The 20,584-nt window shown below is 57.3% G+C and overlaps 1 protein-coding gene across 1 annotated transcript in view; it reads left to right on the top strand.

The window, feature by feature from the left end:
• Positions 1-18,192, top strand: part of LOC119096053 (RNA-binding protein 24-B) — a gene marked incomplete at its 3' end in the record, with an annotated part of 29,170 nt that extends 10,978 nt beyond the window's left edge. Inside the window, 2 exon segments of the mRNA XM_037218915.1 lie at positions 12,338-12,464; positions 18,150-18,192. Coding sequence (XP_037074810.1) covers positions 12,338-12,464; positions 18,150-18,192 — 170 coding nt within the window.
• Positions 18,193-20,584: the final 2,392 nt, after the last annotated feature.

Genomic DNA, 20,584 nt, shown 5'->3' with positions numbered 1-20,584 from the left:
GCTGATCCTGTCCCAACGCGGGCCGGAGTCGGCTGTGATGACGCCGGAGCCCGTCTTCGTCTGTCTGCGCTCGCCGGGCCGACACCGACCCGACTCCCGGCCTGTTTGCCGCGCCCCCTCCCCCTGCCCCCGCCCGGTGGGCCGGGCCGGGCGAGGCGGGAGTGCCGCGCCCGGGAGCGGTGCAGCCCGGGAGACCCTCCCTGTCGCCGCGCCCCGCCAGCCGGCGCCGGGTGTATTTTTACAACCGACCGGGGGATCGGCACGCGGCAGCACCGCGCCGCCTGCGCCGGGGTGGTGGGATGCGGGCCGCTCGGCACGGCACGGCACGGCACGGCACGGCACGGCACATGCGCCTGGTCCGCGGCCGGGCCCGCAGGCGCGGCTGCTCGGGTTAAGTCGACCCCGGGCGCGGGCTGGGCTGGCCCAGTCGTCTGACGCTCTGTCGTCTGACGCTCTGTCGTCAGGCGCCAGGTCTGCTGTCCAATCCACCGTGGACGACTGCAGCTGGCGCCGCGCGGTCGCGGCTGTTACCGCGATGTAGCTGTGTGCTTATGTAGCGCGGGTGATTTCTTCGGTTGTCCCCGTGGGAATGACTGCTGGTGCCGACTGCTAGGAGCAGTTAGGTGTGCTTTTCAAATACACCGTCTGGTATGACGTCAATAGTATTTTTAAACCATTTGCGGCGGCTCAAATGACAAATGACTGGGTAGTCTTCAAGATTGTTTGTGATAGGGGATTTAATGCCTTGATGTGGGCGACTCGACCTGCCTGCTCGTCTCACGTGCCGCTGGTAGTGGACTCAAGCATCACCAGCCCGCAGTTGTGCTGTCACTGCGCCTGGCACATCGACCTCCTCACCCTCAGCGATCACACCTGCTCGTCTCACTCTCACGATCTCCCGGAAATAGAAGCCTTGCTCCGCCGTTGTTCCTCTTAACCATGAAAGCCGCTCACCGCGTCCTCCGCCTCCTAACCCTGTGCTGACCCTGCCCTGTCGTCTCACCCGCCCGCGGGGACAACCCCAGCTCCGCCCTTGCCCCCTCCCCGGGCGGCGGCCTGGGCGCGCCCGTGCGCCGGCCGGCCGGACGCGGCAGGTGCCGGTAGATGGCGTCGATAGCCGGCGCAGCGCTGCGCCCATCCCGGTCCAACACCGGCGGCCCCGTCCGGCCGTGTTGTGCAGCGCGCAGGGCCGCAGTCCGGCGGGTAGCCGCTGCGACCTTGGCTGACCTGTGTCGTGGTGAGAGGAAATGCTGGTGGGACGGCGACGGGCTGTTTTCAGTGAGCTTTCGGGGCCGCTTCACGCCGCGTAATTGGCTTGCCGGTCCGAAATTAGGTGTTCCAGCTGTACGCGGACAGTCCGACAACGTTACGCCACGCTGGAATTGCTCTGGTTCGTCCGACAGCCTGAAGGGGCGAGGCAAGCTTGGCAAATATTCTTTTGCGTTGCTCTGCAGCGTTGTGTTCAAATTACAGAAATTACAGGCTTCGAGAGCATCATCGAAGAAGAAATGCACGATCCCCGACAAAATGCAACAGCCAATGCACCTCCAATGGTACCTTGTGCAGTGGCTAGGTGCGCACACACGGGATGTTGGTAGGAAGGCTCCTGACATCGAGGGGCGGGCCCCGGCAGGAGCCGGTACTGGAGGGCAGCTCTAGGGAGAACGGAAATGCACGGGAGCCTAGGGAGTCTCAGAGTTCCTCAAAATACCTTTCTCGCATTTTTTTGGGGGCGCCTGCGGATGTTATGTTCCTGTGCGTTTAATAATAATTTTAAAACTTGGCGTCCGTCAGAGTTCCAGAACATCCATCCTGCATTCACCGGCTCGTATTTGGCCTCTCATCCAGACGTCGGGGGTCTGTATTTGCGAAATGAGGTGCTCGGGCCTGTTTGCTCCCACCCTCCGTGGTATGAGGGCCGGGCAGCCACACACAGCACCGCCACATCCAATATTTCCTTTCTGAGACTAGGTCATAACTCTTGGCACCGCCTTGCCGTCAATCATAATGCATGCACCACCTTGCCGTTAATGATTATGCGTGCAGCGTGGTTCTCCGCCGGCTTCTGCTCCGTCTTCAGCACGTTCTCTTCTCCAGGTCTCCTATGTTTAGGGTGACCACTCACCACGTGGACGACCTGTGCTTGAGCACTTTTGGGGCCGAAATATATCCGCCAAACGCCATTCAAGAGTGGCGCAGCTGAGCGGGCGGCGCAATAGCGGGACCAGCAGTGGATGGCGTGGACTTCCTTATGGAGGCGCACGTCCGATTCACGTCGGTAGCTATGGCCGCCGGCCGTTGATAGGACCGCCGCAGTCGTTACGGCCGAGCATTGCGCGGCCGCATGCACCGCCGTGTGTTCTTTGAAGCGTGCCTACGTAACGCGAGGCTTTCACTTGTGGCCAGAGCCTGGTCCTTTGTGCCCGTGCGGGCACATACGCGGTAATTTAATCATGGTTAATGCAGGTTGCAGCACTGGCCCGGCGTAGTGGCAGAACACATGATGTCATCATCATTTTTCATGGGTTTGCTCTGATTAAGTACTGTGGCATTATGGTGCCCAATGAAGGCATTAATCGCTGGCTACATTATGCATGGAAGGGATTTAATAATTATGATATTTATTATTTTTCCTAGCTTCAATCCTCACACTAATTATTTGTACTTATTATTTCGTTGCATATCACGTCCTTTACAAACGCTTAAAGCACGTGATGTCATGACGGCCATAAGGTGTGGAACCACTTTGCCATCAGATGGTGCTAACAAAGATAGGTAAGCGCCTGTGCCTAGCCCGCTCACAAGTACATGGTCGTCGGCGCAAACTCTGCTCATTTAACCCGGGGCTGAATGTGCTCAGGAGGCCTGTGGTTGGACCTGACGCTCAATGCTGAACTTAAAACAAAGAAGTATCTCGCTATTTGGTCTGGACTATTTCCCAGATTCGGGGCAGATTGCGAAGATGCAAAGCTGAAAGGGCAGACGGAGAGGTGTCCCCGGAAGCAGACATCGTCTGTGCACCCGACTCTGTTAAGGATGACCCAGGGCAGAGCTTAGGCGCGCCTTCGACGTCCCCCCGGCCCCCTCCCGTCCAGTGACGTAGCGGCGGCCACCCTGCGCCCCGGGCGCGTGCGGCCGCCATTTTCCTCCGGCCGGCGGCGTCGGCCGGAGCTGCTGCAAGCTCGCGGTCACGTGGCCGGCGCGCGCCAATCGGACGCCGGGGCGGGGCTTGTCATCCGATCCGGAGAGCGGAGGCTGCGGCGGCGGCCCGTCGTCGATGCTAACAATGGGCCGTCCACCGCCGCCGACGCTGCTGGAGAGCGGGCCGCGCGCGGGCCGCAGCGGTCAAAGGTCGCCGCTCGGCCGACCGGCGGCCCGAGTCAGCTGACTGGCCGCGTGAGCCCCGGCGCCGCCGAGGACGCATGACTGGCCGGGAGTCTGCCGAGCCGAAAATAGCGCGCCGGTATTGTCTGAACTGCCGCCTGCCGTCCGATCTGCAGCATCGGGCTGCGGCCTTTTCGGCGCTCGGCCGCTGGGATGTTCGTTACGGCGGACGCCAGGTAGGCCCTGGCTCCGGTCGTGGCGTTTTGGACGCGGAGCCCGGAGCCGTGCATCGCCGCTCTCCAGGAGCGCAGCGAAAGGGGCCCGGGTCCCCTCCTTAGGTCAGGATTCGGTATTTTTCATCATAGATGGCTCCCGACATGTAAAAAATTGCGTGATGCGTACTCGCTGGGCCCCCGACTGAAGAAAATCTCTTAAAAAGATTCTTGCTGCTCCCCTGCCGTTCCCTACCGGCATTTAAAAAGGGGATGCGACGCGCGCTGTCACACACTGTTTAACAAAGCGCCAGCGGCTGCAGAGGCCAAACTACGGCTCAGCGGCCATGGCGCAAACGGCGTTCAACCCGCTCCCCCCGTTACGCGGGAGCCGAAATCACTAAGCACTCAGCCCTTGGCCCCCCACCCCCTCCCCACCGTCCGGTGCCGCGGTAGCGGCCGGCAGCAGCCCCTGCCAGCAACTGGGCCGCATCGCTATCTGAGGCGTAGCATGACCGATGCAGCCCGGCCGACGGCAGCGTGCAAGTGGCGGCGCGCAAAAAGGCCTGCACGCCGTTGGCACGTTCGCCGGCGGCGTCTGGCGCTGTCTGTCGGAGGTCTGTTGGCCGCTGCCGGCCGACAAAGAACGATTTAAACTGGGCTGGCCTGGGAAGCGCTGGCGGCGGGCCAGCTGGGTGGGAGGCGGCGTGGCGAGTGACCGCTGGGTTGGCCCCCGGTCTCTGACTCAACCGGCGGCCGGGCCTCGCCGGGCCTCCGCTCAGCGAGTCGGGGCTGACAGAGAATGAGGCCCAGACTGAGGCTGGGCCAGGCTGGGACTGCCCCAGGCTGGGACTGCTCGGGCCAGTCTGGGACCGACAGGGGTCGGGGCCCAGAATGAGACTGGGGCTAGGCTGGGACTGCCTCCCCCCCCCCCCCACCCCCTCCCACCTCCCCGGCTCGGGCGAGTCTGGGGCCGACAGGGATCGGGGCCTAGAATGAGACTGGGGCCAGGCTGGGACTGCCCCCCCCCCCCTCCCCGCTCGGGCCAGTCCGGGGCCGACAGGGATCGGGGCACATAATGAGACTGGGGCCAGGCTGGGACTGCTTCTCGCTCGGCGTGTCTGAGGCTGACAGAGAGTGGGGCCAGGCGGACACTGAGGCCAGGCTGAGACTGGTCCACAAATGGCACCGGGAACAGCTCTAGCCATGAGCAGAAATACCACTGAAACCACTTCTGCAATCAGGTACAAGACCAGAGATAGTGCGAGTGAGTGCATAATTTCAGCTAGGATCTGCGTTCAGGGAGAGATCCGAAGCGGGACATGAACCCGAAGTGACGTGGGAAGGGACTGGAAATGGGACAGGCGATGGGACCGGCGCGGGACTGTGGTGAGCGGGAACAGTGTGGACCTCTAGGACTCGCCGAAGTCAAATGGAAAGAGGTCGTCACTGGTTGAGACAGAGGGGAGGGAACAGACTGGATGCATAGGGGCTCTGGAGTCTTTCCGTGCTGCCTGAACTTTCCAGGGCTGCCTTGAAATATTTGTTTTGACCCTGATGAACCCAAGGGCCCTCCTAAAACCTGCAGGTCACTGTGTCTTTATGGAGATCTTTGTCATCTCTTCTGCATTTGTAAGGGCTTTTCGTCGATGTCTGCGAGGCACTTCAATAAGTTAGCGCTGAGCAGTGGTCGTATTGTTGGCCTGTTAGACCCACGCAGCTTCTCTAAGCTTGAGCGCGAAAATAAAGCGCCATCGGACGCACAGCACAAGGCTACCGTCGACCGTCGCGTGTCGAACTGATCGGTGCGAACAAAGCAATGGCCCAATTCCCTTACAATGAGTTTCTGCTGGTCAACAGCCCTATGTTTCTTCTGCGGTTGTTTTTTGCGGTTTCATCCGAGCCTCCGTGGTTTTTTCCTTTTTTGTCGTTTTTTTGTGTTTTTTGTGGTGGTGCCACAACGCGGAGGAACTACGGAGGCTTCTTTAAATGCTTTTGGCAGCAGCGCGTTAACCAGTAGTAACTTCGATACAAAAACGCGCTACCGCTGGGAAGGATATCACGACTCGTGATTCCCGAGAACAGATCGGGGAAAGCTGGGCAAGGTGTGCCAGCTTATGGCACCAGCACATGAAATGTGGTGCATGCATATGCGCCAAGGGTACGCACATATTCTTTTTTGTTACAGAATGAAGTTACCGGAAAATTTTTATCGGGTTATTGCTTTTTATTATTGGCGTCCGACAACAATCGTCGCTGATCTTTACGTAATAGGGACTTGGTGCTGACTTATAAGGCAGCATGCATTGCAAACATTTAAATTATTACGTCGTTGACAGTTGGCTTTGTGATGCACCGTTTACTCGCCATTATCACTCGATGTTTGTGGATTGCTTGGGTCTGTCTTGGACTTGAAAAACACTTCATCGCACTGGATAATATGTTTGACACGGCTCTATTCACCACACATAGGGTGCCACGCTATGCCATTCAGAGGAAGTTCGAATGCGCCAGTCCGATTCCACCCCCAGCCCAAGTCTAATAACCCTGCCCGCCAGGTACGCCTGACGCCGACCCGACTACGCGTGTCGCCACGTCCGAGGACGCCGGCTCGGTCTCTGCGGGGTGACACTGGTGTGACATCTCGCCCGTGTCCCTTGCTGGGATTGGCTGTGCGCGCTCGTCTCGTCCCGTCTCTGTGTCCAGTGCCCCGTTGACGCTATTCTCAATTTTCTAGCTCCTCCTTGACGGCAATGTGCCTCTAGCTGGATAACTCGCGGAGGCCCAACAAGGCGTATTGCGGTACAGCCTATATTGAGACGCGTAAGGGGTGGCGTGAATCTTGCTGTGCCAGTGCGGTTGTCTTTGATCTCGCTAGATCCTTTTGGGTGGTGTTTTATTTGACTGCTATTGATATTAGTTTGGTTTGTTTTCAGTGACAGTGTCAATAACATATCTTGGTCCTGATCAGTGAATGATGAAGCTAAATTCCGGACGATCACGATGTCTCTTTTCAGTTTGTTTACGGCTACTAAAACCTGGCATGGTTTTGGCGTGTATTTTCTACGTGTGATACCATGCATGAACCAGATCTAGCGTTCCATGGTTTGGCCGTCATAGCGGTGGCGCGTCGACGTCTATTCTGCGATACCAGTGAAAATCGGCCACCGACCAAAGGTATCCCTGATTTCAATAGCCACGTTCTGCTGTGCTGTGGTTTTCACTTTGTGATAGCGGTTTTTGGTAGCATAGCGACGTGGAGTGGCGCCATCGACGATACGACGGCCAGTGACGCAGTCGGCTGCGCTGTCTGGCTTAGATTTGGTGGCCTCTTCTCCCGGGTGACCACGCTTGGCGACTGCTGCGCCATCAGCCGCTACAGCGCCACAAAGGGTCCTGCTCCCCGTGGCGGTTGCACGGGAATTACGTGTACTTCTTCGAAAATTTTGTCGGCAGGTCTCCTTTTTGATCTCCTTCCACTCATTTCCTTTTTTCCCTCGGCCGTCCCCGTCCCTCGTCCTCTTTCACCCCATCGCTCCTCCGGTTTCTTCCCTTGGTCCTTTTCGTCCCTCATCCTCTTTCATACTATCGCCTGTAGCCTGCCTTTCTCCCTCGCCTACTCTTTGCCTCTTCTATTCCCTCACCCTTTTCTTCCTTCGAATTTTTCATTTACCCGGTCCTTCTCCCGGCTTCCTCCTACTCCTCTCCCTTGCTCGAACCCTGCCGTTAAGTATGCGTCTGTCGGCGGTCATTTCAGTAAATCTCCCCAGTTCCAAATTGTCTCGGTAACTTTCTCTACGCGCTGGATGTTTTGACAAATCTGTCAGCTCCCTTTGCATTGCCGCTGCAACACGCAGTCCATTCACGAACATCTCCTCCCGGCTCACGACAACCAAAAAGTCAGCGGCATGTTTCGCCCAGCAGCTGCGGAAGCAACGTCCCTGTTTTCTGAGCGGCAAGCAGCGATTCACTGCCAGCCAGCTCCAAGAGCTGCGCGCGCCGCCGAAGCCCCCGCCCAGGCTTCCGACGTGCGTTCACTGCCGTGGCACACCGCTTTCACTGTCTCGGGCTCCGGCTTGGCTTTCAGTCTGGCGGCGGCAGCTTTCTGCGCGGCGGCGGGGAGGGGGAGGGGAGGACGCCGAGAATGGCTGCTTTTCTGCCGTGCCAGGTTGCCGTGCAGCAGACGCCACCAGCGTCCGTCCAGCCGCCGTCATCCGCCCTGTGCCATTTGAAATGGAGAATCTTCCTCCTCGTTGTTAACCTGTTCGTGCCAATCGGAAAGGAGGAGGCGCGGGGCGAGCCGTCGGCTTACTCGTTGTGCTGCGTCGTTGGCGACGCAGGGCGGCAGCACGCGGGAGGATGCTCCCTCGCGCCGCCGTGCTCGTCATCTGTGGAGGAGGGGGAGGGGGGGGGGGGCAGCACTGTCCTGGACGGCCGCCGGCACGTGCTCGGCCGCCTCGTGTCATCGCGTCCCCTGGTGTGGCGCCTAGGGCGGGCTGGGGCGAGGAGGGGAGGGGAGGGGAGGGGAGTGGAGGCCTGACGCTCAGCTGTGGTGGCGCGGCGGGCCAACACACCTGGGACGGCACCTGTGGCGACCGGTCCCTGACTCACCGCCCCCCCCCCCTCCCCCAACGGCCTCGGCGCGGAACACCAGGCGACCCAGATGGCGCCGGCGTGGTGGTGGTGGCGGTGTGAGGGGGTCAGGATTGATCAGGAGGCCGGCTGTGGGTAGCGGACGGACCAGCGCTCCTGAAATGATGGACTGCAGCAGGACCCGGGCTCCTAAGATGTCTTGCTCATGGGGTGGCGGCGGCACTGCTGGGTGCGTGCCACAGGTTTGATGGCGAAGTTCTCATCTTGTGTACCGTCACGGCAGTGACGAGCGCGCGACAACTGATAGCGGGGGAGGGGAGGGGGAACTCGACAAGGACAACAACTCTTGAACTTACCCAGCACCCTCTGTTCGTCCCTCGAACTGTTAAATGAAATTTAGTCAGGCCCGTGGTGCCTTGCGACCAAAAACGGATTGAAATGGACTTTTGCCGTACCACATCCGTACTTTGTGTGAACTCCCGCGGTACGGGCAACAGTAACAGTAATGTTTTTGACCCTGAGCAGTGCCTAAATATGACTGATAGAACTTCACCATCGCCTTCGTGAGGCGATTCGGTGATTGCCAGTTGTTTGCCCAATGCAATGTCGTTTCTTAATGAAAACAACAACCCAATCGACTAGAATGGTTAGGTGATTGAGTTTGTGTATCAGGATTGACTGGATGCTGGCCTCCCAGCGTGGCGATGACGTGACGCCTGCAGCCTGAGGCGCAGGCGGACCCTGGCGCCTGCAGGCTGAGCCGCAGGCGGACCCTGGCGCCTGCAGCCTGAGGCGTAGGCGGACCCGGACGCCTGACACGCTCGGAGGCCAGTGTCAAGCCAAGCCCGCCACGCAAGCCCAATCAATCTGCTCTTAGAGCGAGTCAGTCCCCTCTGGCCAAGCTCGGACGTGGCCGAACTCCGGTGCCGACGCCGCTCCGTCGATTAGCACGATACGTGTGGTCCGGTCCAGATTGGGAGCGGCCCTCATCCGTCAGCGGTGGCCGGCCGCTGAGTCAGCCGACCGGCCCAGGTGGCCCGTCAAAGGTCACCATGGACGCCGCTGGCCGGTCCCCCGCCGGCCCCGCTAAATGTCATGTCGTGACGTCACGGCGCCGCTGCACACCCGCGGCCGGCGGCGGACGCGGCACACGTGGTCCAGATCCCGCCGGCCGCCCGGGCTGGGTATCGGCCGGCGCGCGCCGCCGCCGCCGCCGGCCGCCCCCCCCCCCCCCCCCACGCGGAGCGCCTCAAAAACACGCGGCGTCGCCTGGGCCAGCGTGGTGGCGGGGTTTGCACTGCGAGGACGGGGACACTGCGCGGCTCGCGCTGACGGACCTGGGGGGTGGGGGGCGGGGGTTTGCACTGCGAGGACAGGGGCGGGACACCGCGCGACCCGCGCAGACAGAGGCGCAGCGTTGAACACAACCCAGGGAAGGGCTCGCCAGCGAGAAACTGAAAGCAAGGCAGGGATGTCTGGAGGTTAGGAGCGTCTGGAGGGAGAGGTATCCGGCGATAAACTGGAGGGAAGGCAGGGATGTCTGGAGGTAGGCGCGTCTGGAGGGAGAGGTGTCCGGCGATAAACTGGAGGGAAGAGAGTGATGTCAGGAGGCGGAGGCGTCCGAAGGCAGAGGCGTAGACACCTGGAGGCCGGTTTTCAGCCTGCTCCCAGCTGCGGTGGGCGGAGTGAGTCGGAATGTAACGCCAGCCGCGCGGCAATGGCCAATAACGTCAGTTTGTTCCGCGTCGTTTTGCAACGTCGCAAACTGTGTCACGAGTAGCGTCGGCACCGTCGCGGCAATTGTCAATCGCGGTGTTAACGATGCGTTGGGCACGATTGCGCCGCGGTCTTTGATCGCTGTTGTCTTGGTCGGAGCGCGTCTGGTATCACGTGGCCGGCGCAACGTCCCGTGTCTTCTGTGCAGAAAGCCCGGCAGCAAAATTACGACGGAAGGTGATGTCTGATAAACACTTAAAATATGTTGGGTAATTTAATTTATCACCTGTGATAGGGGAAAAGTGGCCAAGTAGGATCCGAATATGTAGGTGGAGTGCGCGGAAACGTTACTACTGCAAGTGCAAAAGCAGCATGACTGATGACGCTGAAGGGCAACTGACCTACAAAGTAAATAACCCGGCATCAGTAAGAGACCATAAGCTCCCGATTTTAGGCACACTCGTCACCATAAGTTCAGCCTGAAAAGTGGGTCATTTCCATGATATGTTTAATTTTATTTGCTTGATATGCTGTTCCGAACCTCTTGGCACCTCCTGGTAGGTAATGTCTAACATACGAACCCACCATTTTTTTTCAGCCTAACGGCTTTGAGAAACTTGTATCATGATACAAAAGTTGAGGCGTTGGTAAGCACCTGCGTCAGTGAAAAGTTTGTGACCAATAGTTGGAACCGAAACCGTACGCCAAGGCATTAGTCATCGGTATAACTCTCCACACGTTTGAAAAGTAGGTACTTTCAAAAGCACAAATAGGTGCTCCTCCACTTGTTTCGAGAGAGTTTGTTAAAGTTGTATGGAACGAATTGGAAAGTTATTCAGATCTGCTCCCCTTCCTACAATTAAAAAAAAACCTTTGTCCTAGGTTGATAAGTCGGGCATCTTCAGTTTGGCGTAGTAATTTCACACGGCCTAGTCGGTCTACAACGCTATTTTCAGCCTTATATCTTAACGACCGCACATCACAGCACTGCGTGGTGTTCAGCAGGGATAATCCTCTGGAGAGTCGGCCGACATCATATCCAGGGCCACCGTCTTTCCCCTAACGCTCACGCAGGTTCCAAGTAGTGTGCAGCAAATATACAGTCTGTGGAGTTGAACGTAAAAAGCTGGTTCAAAAGACTTCTTTCTTTCAGTGGACAGCATTTATTCGCCCGTTCACACAACGTTACGGCCGGGAACGGATTCGCACCGTCAGTGTTGCCTTCGAATTGACCAAACAACACGAGAGGCCAACACGAATGTAGTAAATATTGACGTCAACCATTGGCGCCATTGAAGTGCACCTAAGGCTTGTCACAAACACAGCAGGTAGTAATGGAAAATCGCCAGAAGCCAAGCTCGTGTTTGTTTCCTGAACAGTTTGAGCATGTCTGTTCCTTTCCAGGCCCCTCATTTGGCATTTGCCGCCAACTAACATTAAATGAGTCATTTCGTAGCAGAGTACGAAACAGAATGCGCAACTGCAGGCCTGCGCGATTTCGATGACGCCCTGCGCGATCTCGATGACGCTTGACAAGAACACGTTTCGTCTCGTCATCGGGACTTTACGACGTACTTAGATGCTGAGGCCATATGGCGTCGCCTGCTTCTCACCCTGGCAGGATGGGTGGGCACCGCGGTGATGCAAACCCCGTACCTCTGGTCTCCCAGACGTGCGGTGGTTAACGCAGACGCGTTAACGCACTTAACGCGGACGCGTTAACCATTACGCTGTCGGCACCCCACATAAATGCGTTTTATTGACCTCATGGTCAAGCGGGACCGTTCAGTTCACACGGAAGATTATATTTTACTAACGACTGAAAATAAGGTTTGGCTCTGTGATTGGGGTGCTTGATTGCTGTGTCGTGCCTTTTCCAGTGTGTGAGTGTGTGGTATTGTGCGATGTCATATGTGAATTGGCGCGATTTCAATGCCTAGATTGCCACCGCGTTTCGAGGGTAGGAAATACGCAAGATCATGGCTGCAGAAGAGCCGTTGTGGCTGCCTACTAGCAACTAACTAGCGACAAATCACAAAGATCTCCACCATCACTGTAATTCAATCCGAGCATACATTTCTCTTCTGTATCCGTTTGGGAGTGCATCAGCAGTTCGTCGGGTGCCTGCCGGCTGCAGCGGTGCCGGCGGGGCCTCCCGGCGCGGCTGTGGCCCGCAGCTGTGGGGCGCCGGAGCATCACCTGTGTCTGCCGCCGGCGCGCGGCGCCCGTCGTCCGGGTAATCGGAGCCGGCGGCGCCTCCTCCGTCGGGTGCCGCTATTTTCGGCCCGGCTGGGGGTGGCGGCCGGCCCGCCGCGCCGGCGGCGACATCTCACGACAGTGCCGGCAAACAGCGGTCGCCCCCCGCCCAGCTAATAATAGGCTCGCCCGAGTAAACACTCGAGCACTGTCAGGTGTCACCGACGCCGGCCAATCGCCGCGCCGGCCAGGTCACGTGGTCCGAAGCGGCGCGCTGACCTCTGACCTTTTGACAGGTAACGATGGCGGACAAGGCAGCGGCGGAACGCGCGTGCAAGGACCCTAATCCCATCATCGACGGGCGCAAGGCCAATGTGAATCTGGCTTACCTGGGCGCGAAGCCGCGCGGCAACCTACAGGCTGGTGAGTGGGGTCAGTATGCCGCCTTTCTTTCTCTTCTCTCTCATCTCCGTTTGTGTGGTCGTCTGAGTTGGCTCTCGCAGGGGGCAGCACCGTCGGGCTCAGAATAGTTCACATCATGAACTCGGCGTCAAGGTTTTGAGCGTGGACGGGCGACCGTTTTCAACTTATCACAAACGACACAAACCGAAATGAACCAGCAGGATTTTCGAAAGGGTTCGTATGGTTTGGTCGCCTTGATAGCCTTCATAACAGGACGTCCAGCGTACGTAATTAAGTTGGGCTGGGACCAGGAAGTATTATTGTTTTTTAGGCACACTTTTTGGTGGGTCTTAAGGGGCCAATCCAAGCTCTTACTGGACCGCGGCTCCTTTCGAGCCGATTAGATAAACTTTTTAGTTTTGACAATACAAACGGTACCAAAAGAGAAATGGGCCCAGTAGCACGCACGGCGCGCCTCCGCGCCCATGTCAAGGGGTGCTCATCTCGAGCAGGACACTGGCCTGGGCGTGTAGGGGTAAACAAGGGAGAGACGAGGAAACATATATTCAGACAAGCCCTGGAAGCATGAAAAATGCTCTAAAAACATTAAACACGCGTTTAGAGCGAAAATGTGATGTAAATTCTTTGGTTGGAGGAGTTCTTAGAAGCCCCAATTTTTCACCTTTCTTGGACAGGGTGTGAAAATAAATACACAGAATGAATGCCCCTGAATAAGGCTTACAGTTAGAGAAATTATGACGAAATGAGAGGCTTGCGTTGTTTTATTGTCGTCGCCCACATACCAGCCCAAAACAGCCGACCTTCCTATGCAGTACAACGGCCGCTTCCAGCATCAGAGCTGCAGCAGTGACGTCACGTGACCATCATGTGACTCGCACCAGCCGGCCGTTGGCCGTTTGTTTGCTCGTGTTTCCTCAGCGTCTGACACAGCTTCACTGTCTCAACGGGCACAATTCGCCAGCTTTCTTATGATTCTTTACAGGACTTCGTCCTGGTTTCCGGACTTCTAGTCATTTTACACAGAACATTCGACAATGCCCGGAAGGTGCTGCTGAGCCCCTGGCGAAAAATTCGCGGGAATATGATGATCCTGTGCTATCGCTGCTACATGCGCGTGTTTTCGTCTTCTCATTAACGGGCTGCCCACTGTGCACAGCGCTTCAAGTCATGCAATTGGCATCGTTTTTGACACCATGTCGTTTTTCAGTGAAATTTTTCTGATACAGTAGATTGGCATGCATTTGCCTGCATCCGTTTCCATTTATGACAATTCCGCACGCCGCTGAGATCAAGCCAAGCCCAGCTCCGGCTGACTGATCCCAGCTCCATTTTGGGCCATAGACGCTTGTGCTAACTCCATGGTCCATTCATCAGGGTTGCGCGTAATCTTCTCAAGATGACTGGTGGCAAAATATAAATTTATTGCTCGTTGGAGGTCTGGATTGTCACAGGCGCTCTTCTCTGACCACCCAGGGGCGTCCAACTGCTCGTATTAGGGTGGGGGTGTGGGGGGGGGGGGGGGGCAATCCTTTGATCCATTTCTCACTCCTCGGCCAAGCTTCTCCCGTACGCCAGTGCCACACTTCCTTTTCGGCGCGGTTCTTGTGGGCCTCGACTCATGGTCTTCCCGACGGAATAGGTCATGTGGCATTCATTCCATCTATATCACGGTACCTTCCATGCGCCAAAGGATGCTTGCCTTCCACTTACTGTACCTTACCATTCACATTTTGTACTTCATCAGGTTCAGATACTCTTGCTACGCGCTCAATATAACGTGAACGTAATGGATTTGAGGCCCATTGCTGTGTAACAGGGACTTCTGCGACTTGCGCGTCTGTGGTGGACCGAGTTGTAGCACATCGTCCGTTTAATGCGGGGGCTTCTAAAGCGGTCAGTTATGTCTAGTAACGAAGATAGGTTTACCGAATGGGTCTTTTTGGTGAGGTGAGACTTTCCAGACGGGATTAAAAACTTAGGGAAGTTGTCATTTTTGTGCGCAGAGTAGAGAATGCCAAGAACATTTAGCATAGGAAGGCCGCTGAAATGGGCGTGTTTCAATGGGAAAATAATGCACCTAAAGTATGCCAGACATCATGAAAGGTACTACATTCTCAATGACAATGGAAGGCCAGGTCCTCCACCAGTGGTTGAAAATGTTTGGTCACCAACAAGCACTTTCTTAATGGTGCAGTCAGTCACGATAAGTGTATACTCAACACAAAATCTGATTTCATAACGAACTCTTTCTTGAGGTCAACCATCTCCAGCCACTCCATCATCCGGCTGCATCTAAGGCGTTTGCCGCCGCTCCGGTCGCACTGCCGCCTGCTTTTTTTCATCCAAATGATGATGATCCCAGTGATGATTTCATCCGAGTGATGCCGCCAAATACAAGTGGGCTGACCTGTTACTCCCTCGAACCACATTTGAGATCGCTCAGGGGTATACTGTCCATGTTTCAATGTTCTCTGCCTGGCTGTCGAATTCTTGAAACAGTCCAGTGTTGCTACAGCAGGCGTCATCAATGCTTTGTTCAGCACCTACCTAGCATGGAGTCTGTCTCATAATATCTGCCACCCCCCGGGAGAGGACATGCCACTCTCGCGCGCTTTTCGGGGAAGAGGGCTCTCTAAACAATCCCACACGTACTCCCAACACAGAAAGCGTAGGCGCTAATTCTTCGACTTTGAAGGTAGTCGGGAAACACTTTCTTGGCCTAACGTTGTTTGGACGCAATCCTGGACATCCCAAACAGGCAGTTCATAAGGTCAGTCGGGCACTCACTGGCGCAAACCAGCCATCACCTCTCCTGGATCCATGCGATAGTCGCCCGCATCAGACTGTCTCTGCACTCCTCCTGGATCCATGTGGTAGTCACCCGCACCAGACCGTCTCTGCACCCTTCCTGAATCCATGCGATAGTCACCCGCACTAGACGGTCTCTGCAACCCTGTTGGATCTATGCGATAGTCACCCGCACCAGACCGTCTCTGCACCCCTCCTGGATCCATGCGATAGTCACCTGCATCAGACCATCTCTGCCCTCCCCATTCCCCGGCGGACACGTGCCAGCCGCTGAGACAACTGTGGCGCGCCGAGAAGACAGCGCCGCCTGTCAAACAGCTGAGCGCGAGCTCTCAGCGGCCGCCAGCGGCGCGCCGCGTTCGCCACCGCTTTTCTTGAGCGCGCGCCAAGAATGGCTCGTGCGGAGTGCGCAGCGGAAGGCGGCGCGCGCGGCCTGCCGGCGCGCTCCGCCGGCGGCGGCAGCGACCGCGCGCGCCGCCGCGCCCGCATACACCGCGCTCCTGCGATGCAGGGGGAGGGGGGGGGGGGGAGCTGAGCGGTCATCACCCCCGGCATCGCTCGTCTGGAGGTATGGCCGGAACGCCCGAGCGCGGTGGGTATGTGCGCTCAGGGGCGGGTGACATGGGGATGGGGATGGGGATGGGGATGGGGATGGGGATGGGGATGGGGTAAAGTTAGTCGGGATGGATATAGTCGGCGGAGCGTGTGAAATGTCGGTGGTGGCGTCAGGGGCGCATCGTGGAGGCGAATGGGCTTTGATCGCGGTTTGGGTGTCGGACCAGGCTTTGATCGCGATTCGGGTGTCTGGCCAGGCTTTGATCTGGGCAGGGGTCCGCGATCTTAATCTTCCGAAGTGTTGATGTGTCAAAATATGGGTCAACATGGATTGTTGTTGATCACAACTTGGGGTCGATGATCGCGCCGCCTGGTTCAGCTCTGCCAATTTCGCTCGCGACAGGAGCTGCTAGTTCAGCTAGTTCAGATTGCCAGCCTTCCGAGAGCAGAAGTGTTTGACGGATTGGCAACTACTACAAATAAATTCCGTCAGATGGTTAAATGTGATCGAAAGGATAAGCGAATGTTTGTAACTGCGCCAAAATGCAAGTGCTCAAAATTTTGACGCAAATAGTCTAGTTTGTGTTGTGTTGAATGACGGTCAAATCTAGTTTCATTGGTACGTTCGATTTCGTAAAGCGCGGTGTCTTTTCTTGATGCGTTTTTTTTTGGCTTCATCGGTCACGAGCTCAACGGCAACGACGAATCCTACGAGTCCAATTACATCAACGGCATTGAGTCCTGTTTTAGACTGAAAACGATCGTTTTGCCCATGAAACTAGGCCTGGCTTTAAGTCATGTAAATCCGCTCTAACACTTGTGTGCACAGGCCCATGCTTGAGCAATCAGGTCACATGACTCCCGCACTTCTTCAGCACAACGCTCGCTTGCTGCGCTTCTGTAGAACCGTTGGCTAGCATTGGCAATTCCAGGTGAAATATCGCGCCATACATCAGCGCTGTAAACAACCACGTCGCTAAGGAGACTTAAAGGATAGTGGCAAACCCCACACCGATTACGGTCCACCCGGAAGTAATTACTCTGCGCACGCAAATGCCGGCGGCTTTGGTCGGCCGGTCGCCGCGATGTGCGGTCGGCCGGCTTATCGTGCCCTGGATGTGGCAGTGGTGGGATGCCCTGCGTGGCGTGCCTGAAAGTACAACACCAACGGAATGTTGTCTGGTGGTGCATCTAAAGAGAAGGACGCCAATAGAGAGCTGTCTCCTCACTAGTTGGCGCGCTCCTGCCGTGCGCAGCAGGACAGGCGGTACGCCGCGTGGTTACCCAGGAGTTTCGTCTCTATCGTCGGTGGCTCTTCACCTCAGCCTCTCCCGCCCTCATCTCAGTAGCAGCAGGTACTGCCCAGCGCAGAAAGACAGGCTCAGAGATATTTCGCAAAGAGGGAGGGGGTGGGGGGGGGGACATCACGTGGGGTCTTGGCACGGAAGCGCGGCCATCTCGAGCCAACCGTCGTCGCCGCCGCCGCCGCCGCCACGGCCGCCCGGGAACAACAGCCAATCAGCACGTGCCATCTGGCCGTGGGCTGGCTTTGGCACGGCTCTGGCTTTAGCGCCGCGTTTTTATGCGCTCATTACTCCCACCCAGGACCCATTACATCGATTGCACTAAACCGGCCGTAATTGGTACTAAGGACGCCCTCTGCAGCGGGCGATTGCACAAATGGCAAGCCGTGTCCCGATGCGAAAAAGTGGCACTGATACAGGCTCTGACGGCCACGCTGTCATTTGTGGAGCAAATTACCGCCAGTCAGTCGGCCGATGGACTTGGTCCTTTGATTTGTCCCTGATGGTCATTTCACCGACAAACAGCGACGTCCACAAAATCGGGACAGCGAATTGTCATCCGCTTCATTGCACGCTAGTATATGACTGCACTACTTTTGAGGCTGGGAGGAGTTTTTCCCAGTTTATTCATCGACAAACAGCGGCGCCACAAATCGGGACAGTGAATTGCCATCCGCTTCATTGCACGCTAGTATATGACTGCACTACTTTTGAGGCTGGGAGGAGTTTTTCCCAGTTATTTCATCGACAAACAGCGGCGCCACAAATCGGGACAGTGAACCGCCGTCTGCTTTATTGTACGCTGGTGTATGACCGCACCACTTTTGAGGCTGGGAGAAGTTTTCCCCGCTGCTGACGCATCGGAAGGATCTGGCTGCCGCACCATCGCGTACAAGTTGGCGCTGTTGTAGCCGCCCGTGCTGTGCCGCCCGTGCTGTGCCGTCCGTGCTGTGCCGTCCGTGCTGTGCGCTGTATGCAGGCGTATTCGGATATGACCGGCGCCTCCTCTCCGTTCCAGGGCTCGCCCTCGCTTCTGCCGCCGGCGTCCGCTATCCAGCAATGTACGCGTGAGTGTGTGCCTTTCTTTCCCACCACCGCATGCCGGGACCGTGCTCTGAACTAAACCGCCGTCGCAGGGACGTCACGCCGACGTCACGCCGACGTCACGCACACGTCACGCACCCACTCACGCGTGGTTTGGTTTCTGGGTGACGGGACACGTCACGTCGTTGGCTGCATGGACGGTTGCGGTGCGGTGCTCTTGCTAGTCAGTAGTCGATTAACCGCGTGCCGTCTCAACGTTAAGACAATGCGGGGACTGACTCGCTATCTCCGCAACGGACACCTCCACATGCCTGGCTGCCCTAGTTCTTCCAAGCGTTTATCAAGTAATCTAATAGCGATTAGTAATCAGAAATAAATCCATTTGTTTGCTGCTGTGTTGTCCTGAAGCGCACGGTTATTAGCGAACTATACATGGGTTGTCCGCCTGTGTGCGTGTGTCGGGATCGCTGGCTGATAAGCGTGTTTAATGCTGTGGAGCGTAGACAGCACAGAACATGAGAGGCATGGTGGTGCCCATGTCACCAAACAGCGTGTGGTATTTTGACACGATTCGACCGGTTGTCATTATGGGTAGGTCGAGTAATCAAATTCGTTATCGAAAAGTGCAGAAAAGATGACGAATGGGCGAAGGTTGCATTCACTTCACGTACGAGCAAAAGGCTGTTGAGACCCTTTCTAGCTGGGAGAGAGAAGAATGTGTAGCGCTGTTTTTTTGTCCAACTGTTCCAGCTGTAATCAGCCAGAATTCTCTGGCCGCTTCACAGTTAGCGATGTTGCTCGCAAGATAGTGCGGAAAATGAAACGGCATGGAACATAACACAATAAAAAAGGTTCTTGTGCCTGGCAGAAGTGTCACGAATACCATGATGCTGGTTAATTGAGGACAAGGAACGTGTGCTCTGGCACGCAGCAGCGTTCGCTAATAACGGATACCGTCCAATAAAGCACAGCGGCAAATAAAGCAGCGCCTCGTCATAACACCGGGGGCGTCTATCTCGCACAATTCGTGACGAACTTGCTCGCGCAAGTGATCAGCCTCGCCTTCCACCCCTCCCCCTCTACCCCGCGTCCGGGTCTGGCTGCCGAAAGCGGGGTCACGCGCCCGCGCCGGCCCGCCCGGCACCCGACGATGCGCCGACGCCGCTCCTCGGGCCGGCGAGGGTCGATGTCGACGCTCGTCCCCCGGGGCCGGCCGGCCGGCGCGCCAGCAAGGCTCGCGCGCCACGCGCCGGCCGCTGGCGCCGTTTTTGCCGTCGGTCGCGGCGAGACACGCCCCGGTCGTTGGCGGCGTTTGGCCGGATTGGCGGGCGACGATCGCGGGGGCGTGAACGTCCGTCGAGAGGTTTTGCGCGCGCTGGGACGGACAGCGGCCGTCACGCTGGACGTGGATGACCCGGCCAATCTGGGCATGGCACTCTCTGGCTGCCGCGATGCCCTAGCGGCCGCGATGCTCTAGCGGCGGTCTAGCGGCCGCGATGCTCTAGCGGCCGCGATGCTCTAGCGGCGCTCTAGCGGCCGCGATGCTCTAGCGGCCGCGATGCTCTAGCGGCGCTCTAGCGGCCGCGATGCTCTAGCGGCGCTCTAGCGGCCGCGATGCTCTAGCGGCGCTCTAGCGGCCGCGATGCTCAGCGGCGCTGTAGCGGCCGCGATGCTCTAGCGGCGCTTTAGCGGCCGTGATGCTCTAGTGTCACTCTAGCGGCCGCGATGCTCTAGCGGCGCTCTAGCGGCCGCGGTGCTCTAGCGGCCGCGATGCTCTAGCTGCCGCGATGCTCTAGCGGCCGCTATGCTCTAGCGGCCGCGATGCTCTAGCGGCCGCGATACTCTAGCGCGCCGCGATACTCTAGCGGCGCTCTATCGGCCGCTATGCTCTGGCGGCCGCGATGCTCTAGCAGCTACGATACTCTAGCTGCCGCGATGCTCTAAAGGCTTGCGATACCACTTGTTCTGCGGCCATATATCCTGAGCCGGTGGTCTTACAGCCAACGTCCCGGTTTCTTCTCCCTGAATCGCCGGGACTGGGGACCGCTTGAGCACTTCCTCGGGTGGGAGCTGGTCACGATCATACCGTCATCTAGGGTGAAATTGCCGATCCGTCTGATGCCGAAATGTGAGCAGATGCAGCTTGGATTGTGAATAGAGCTGTGCAGCTCTTTGGAGGTTCCCTGGCCTTCCCCCCCCCCCCCCTTAATCCCCACTGTGTGTCTCTGTCTGGTTGTTGTTTTGATGAAATCATCGCAAATCTGCAAAAAGGGCGTACAAGCGGGAAAGCGTCGATATGTGTTTGGAAAACAGCTGGTTGTCGACCTCAATTATTTTTACGAGGCTCCGCAGGCTTGGGCGCGCACTGTCAATGACAACATTTTTATGGTCACTCGGGTTTTTGGGCTG

This window comes from Pollicipes pollicipes, unplaced genomic scaffold (assembly GCF_011947565.3).
Source record: "Pollicipes pollicipes isolate AB1234 unplaced genomic scaffold, Ppol_2.1 Scaffold_4219;HRSCAF=4965_pilon_pilon_pilon, whole genome shotgun sequence".
Lineage (NCBI taxonomy): Eukaryota > Metazoa > Arthropoda > Thecostraca > Pollicipedomorpha > Pollicipedidae > Pollicipes > Pollicipes pollicipes.
The sequence above is the reverse complement of the archived record's forward strand: the minus strand, read 5'-3'. Positions and strand labels throughout refer to the sequence as shown.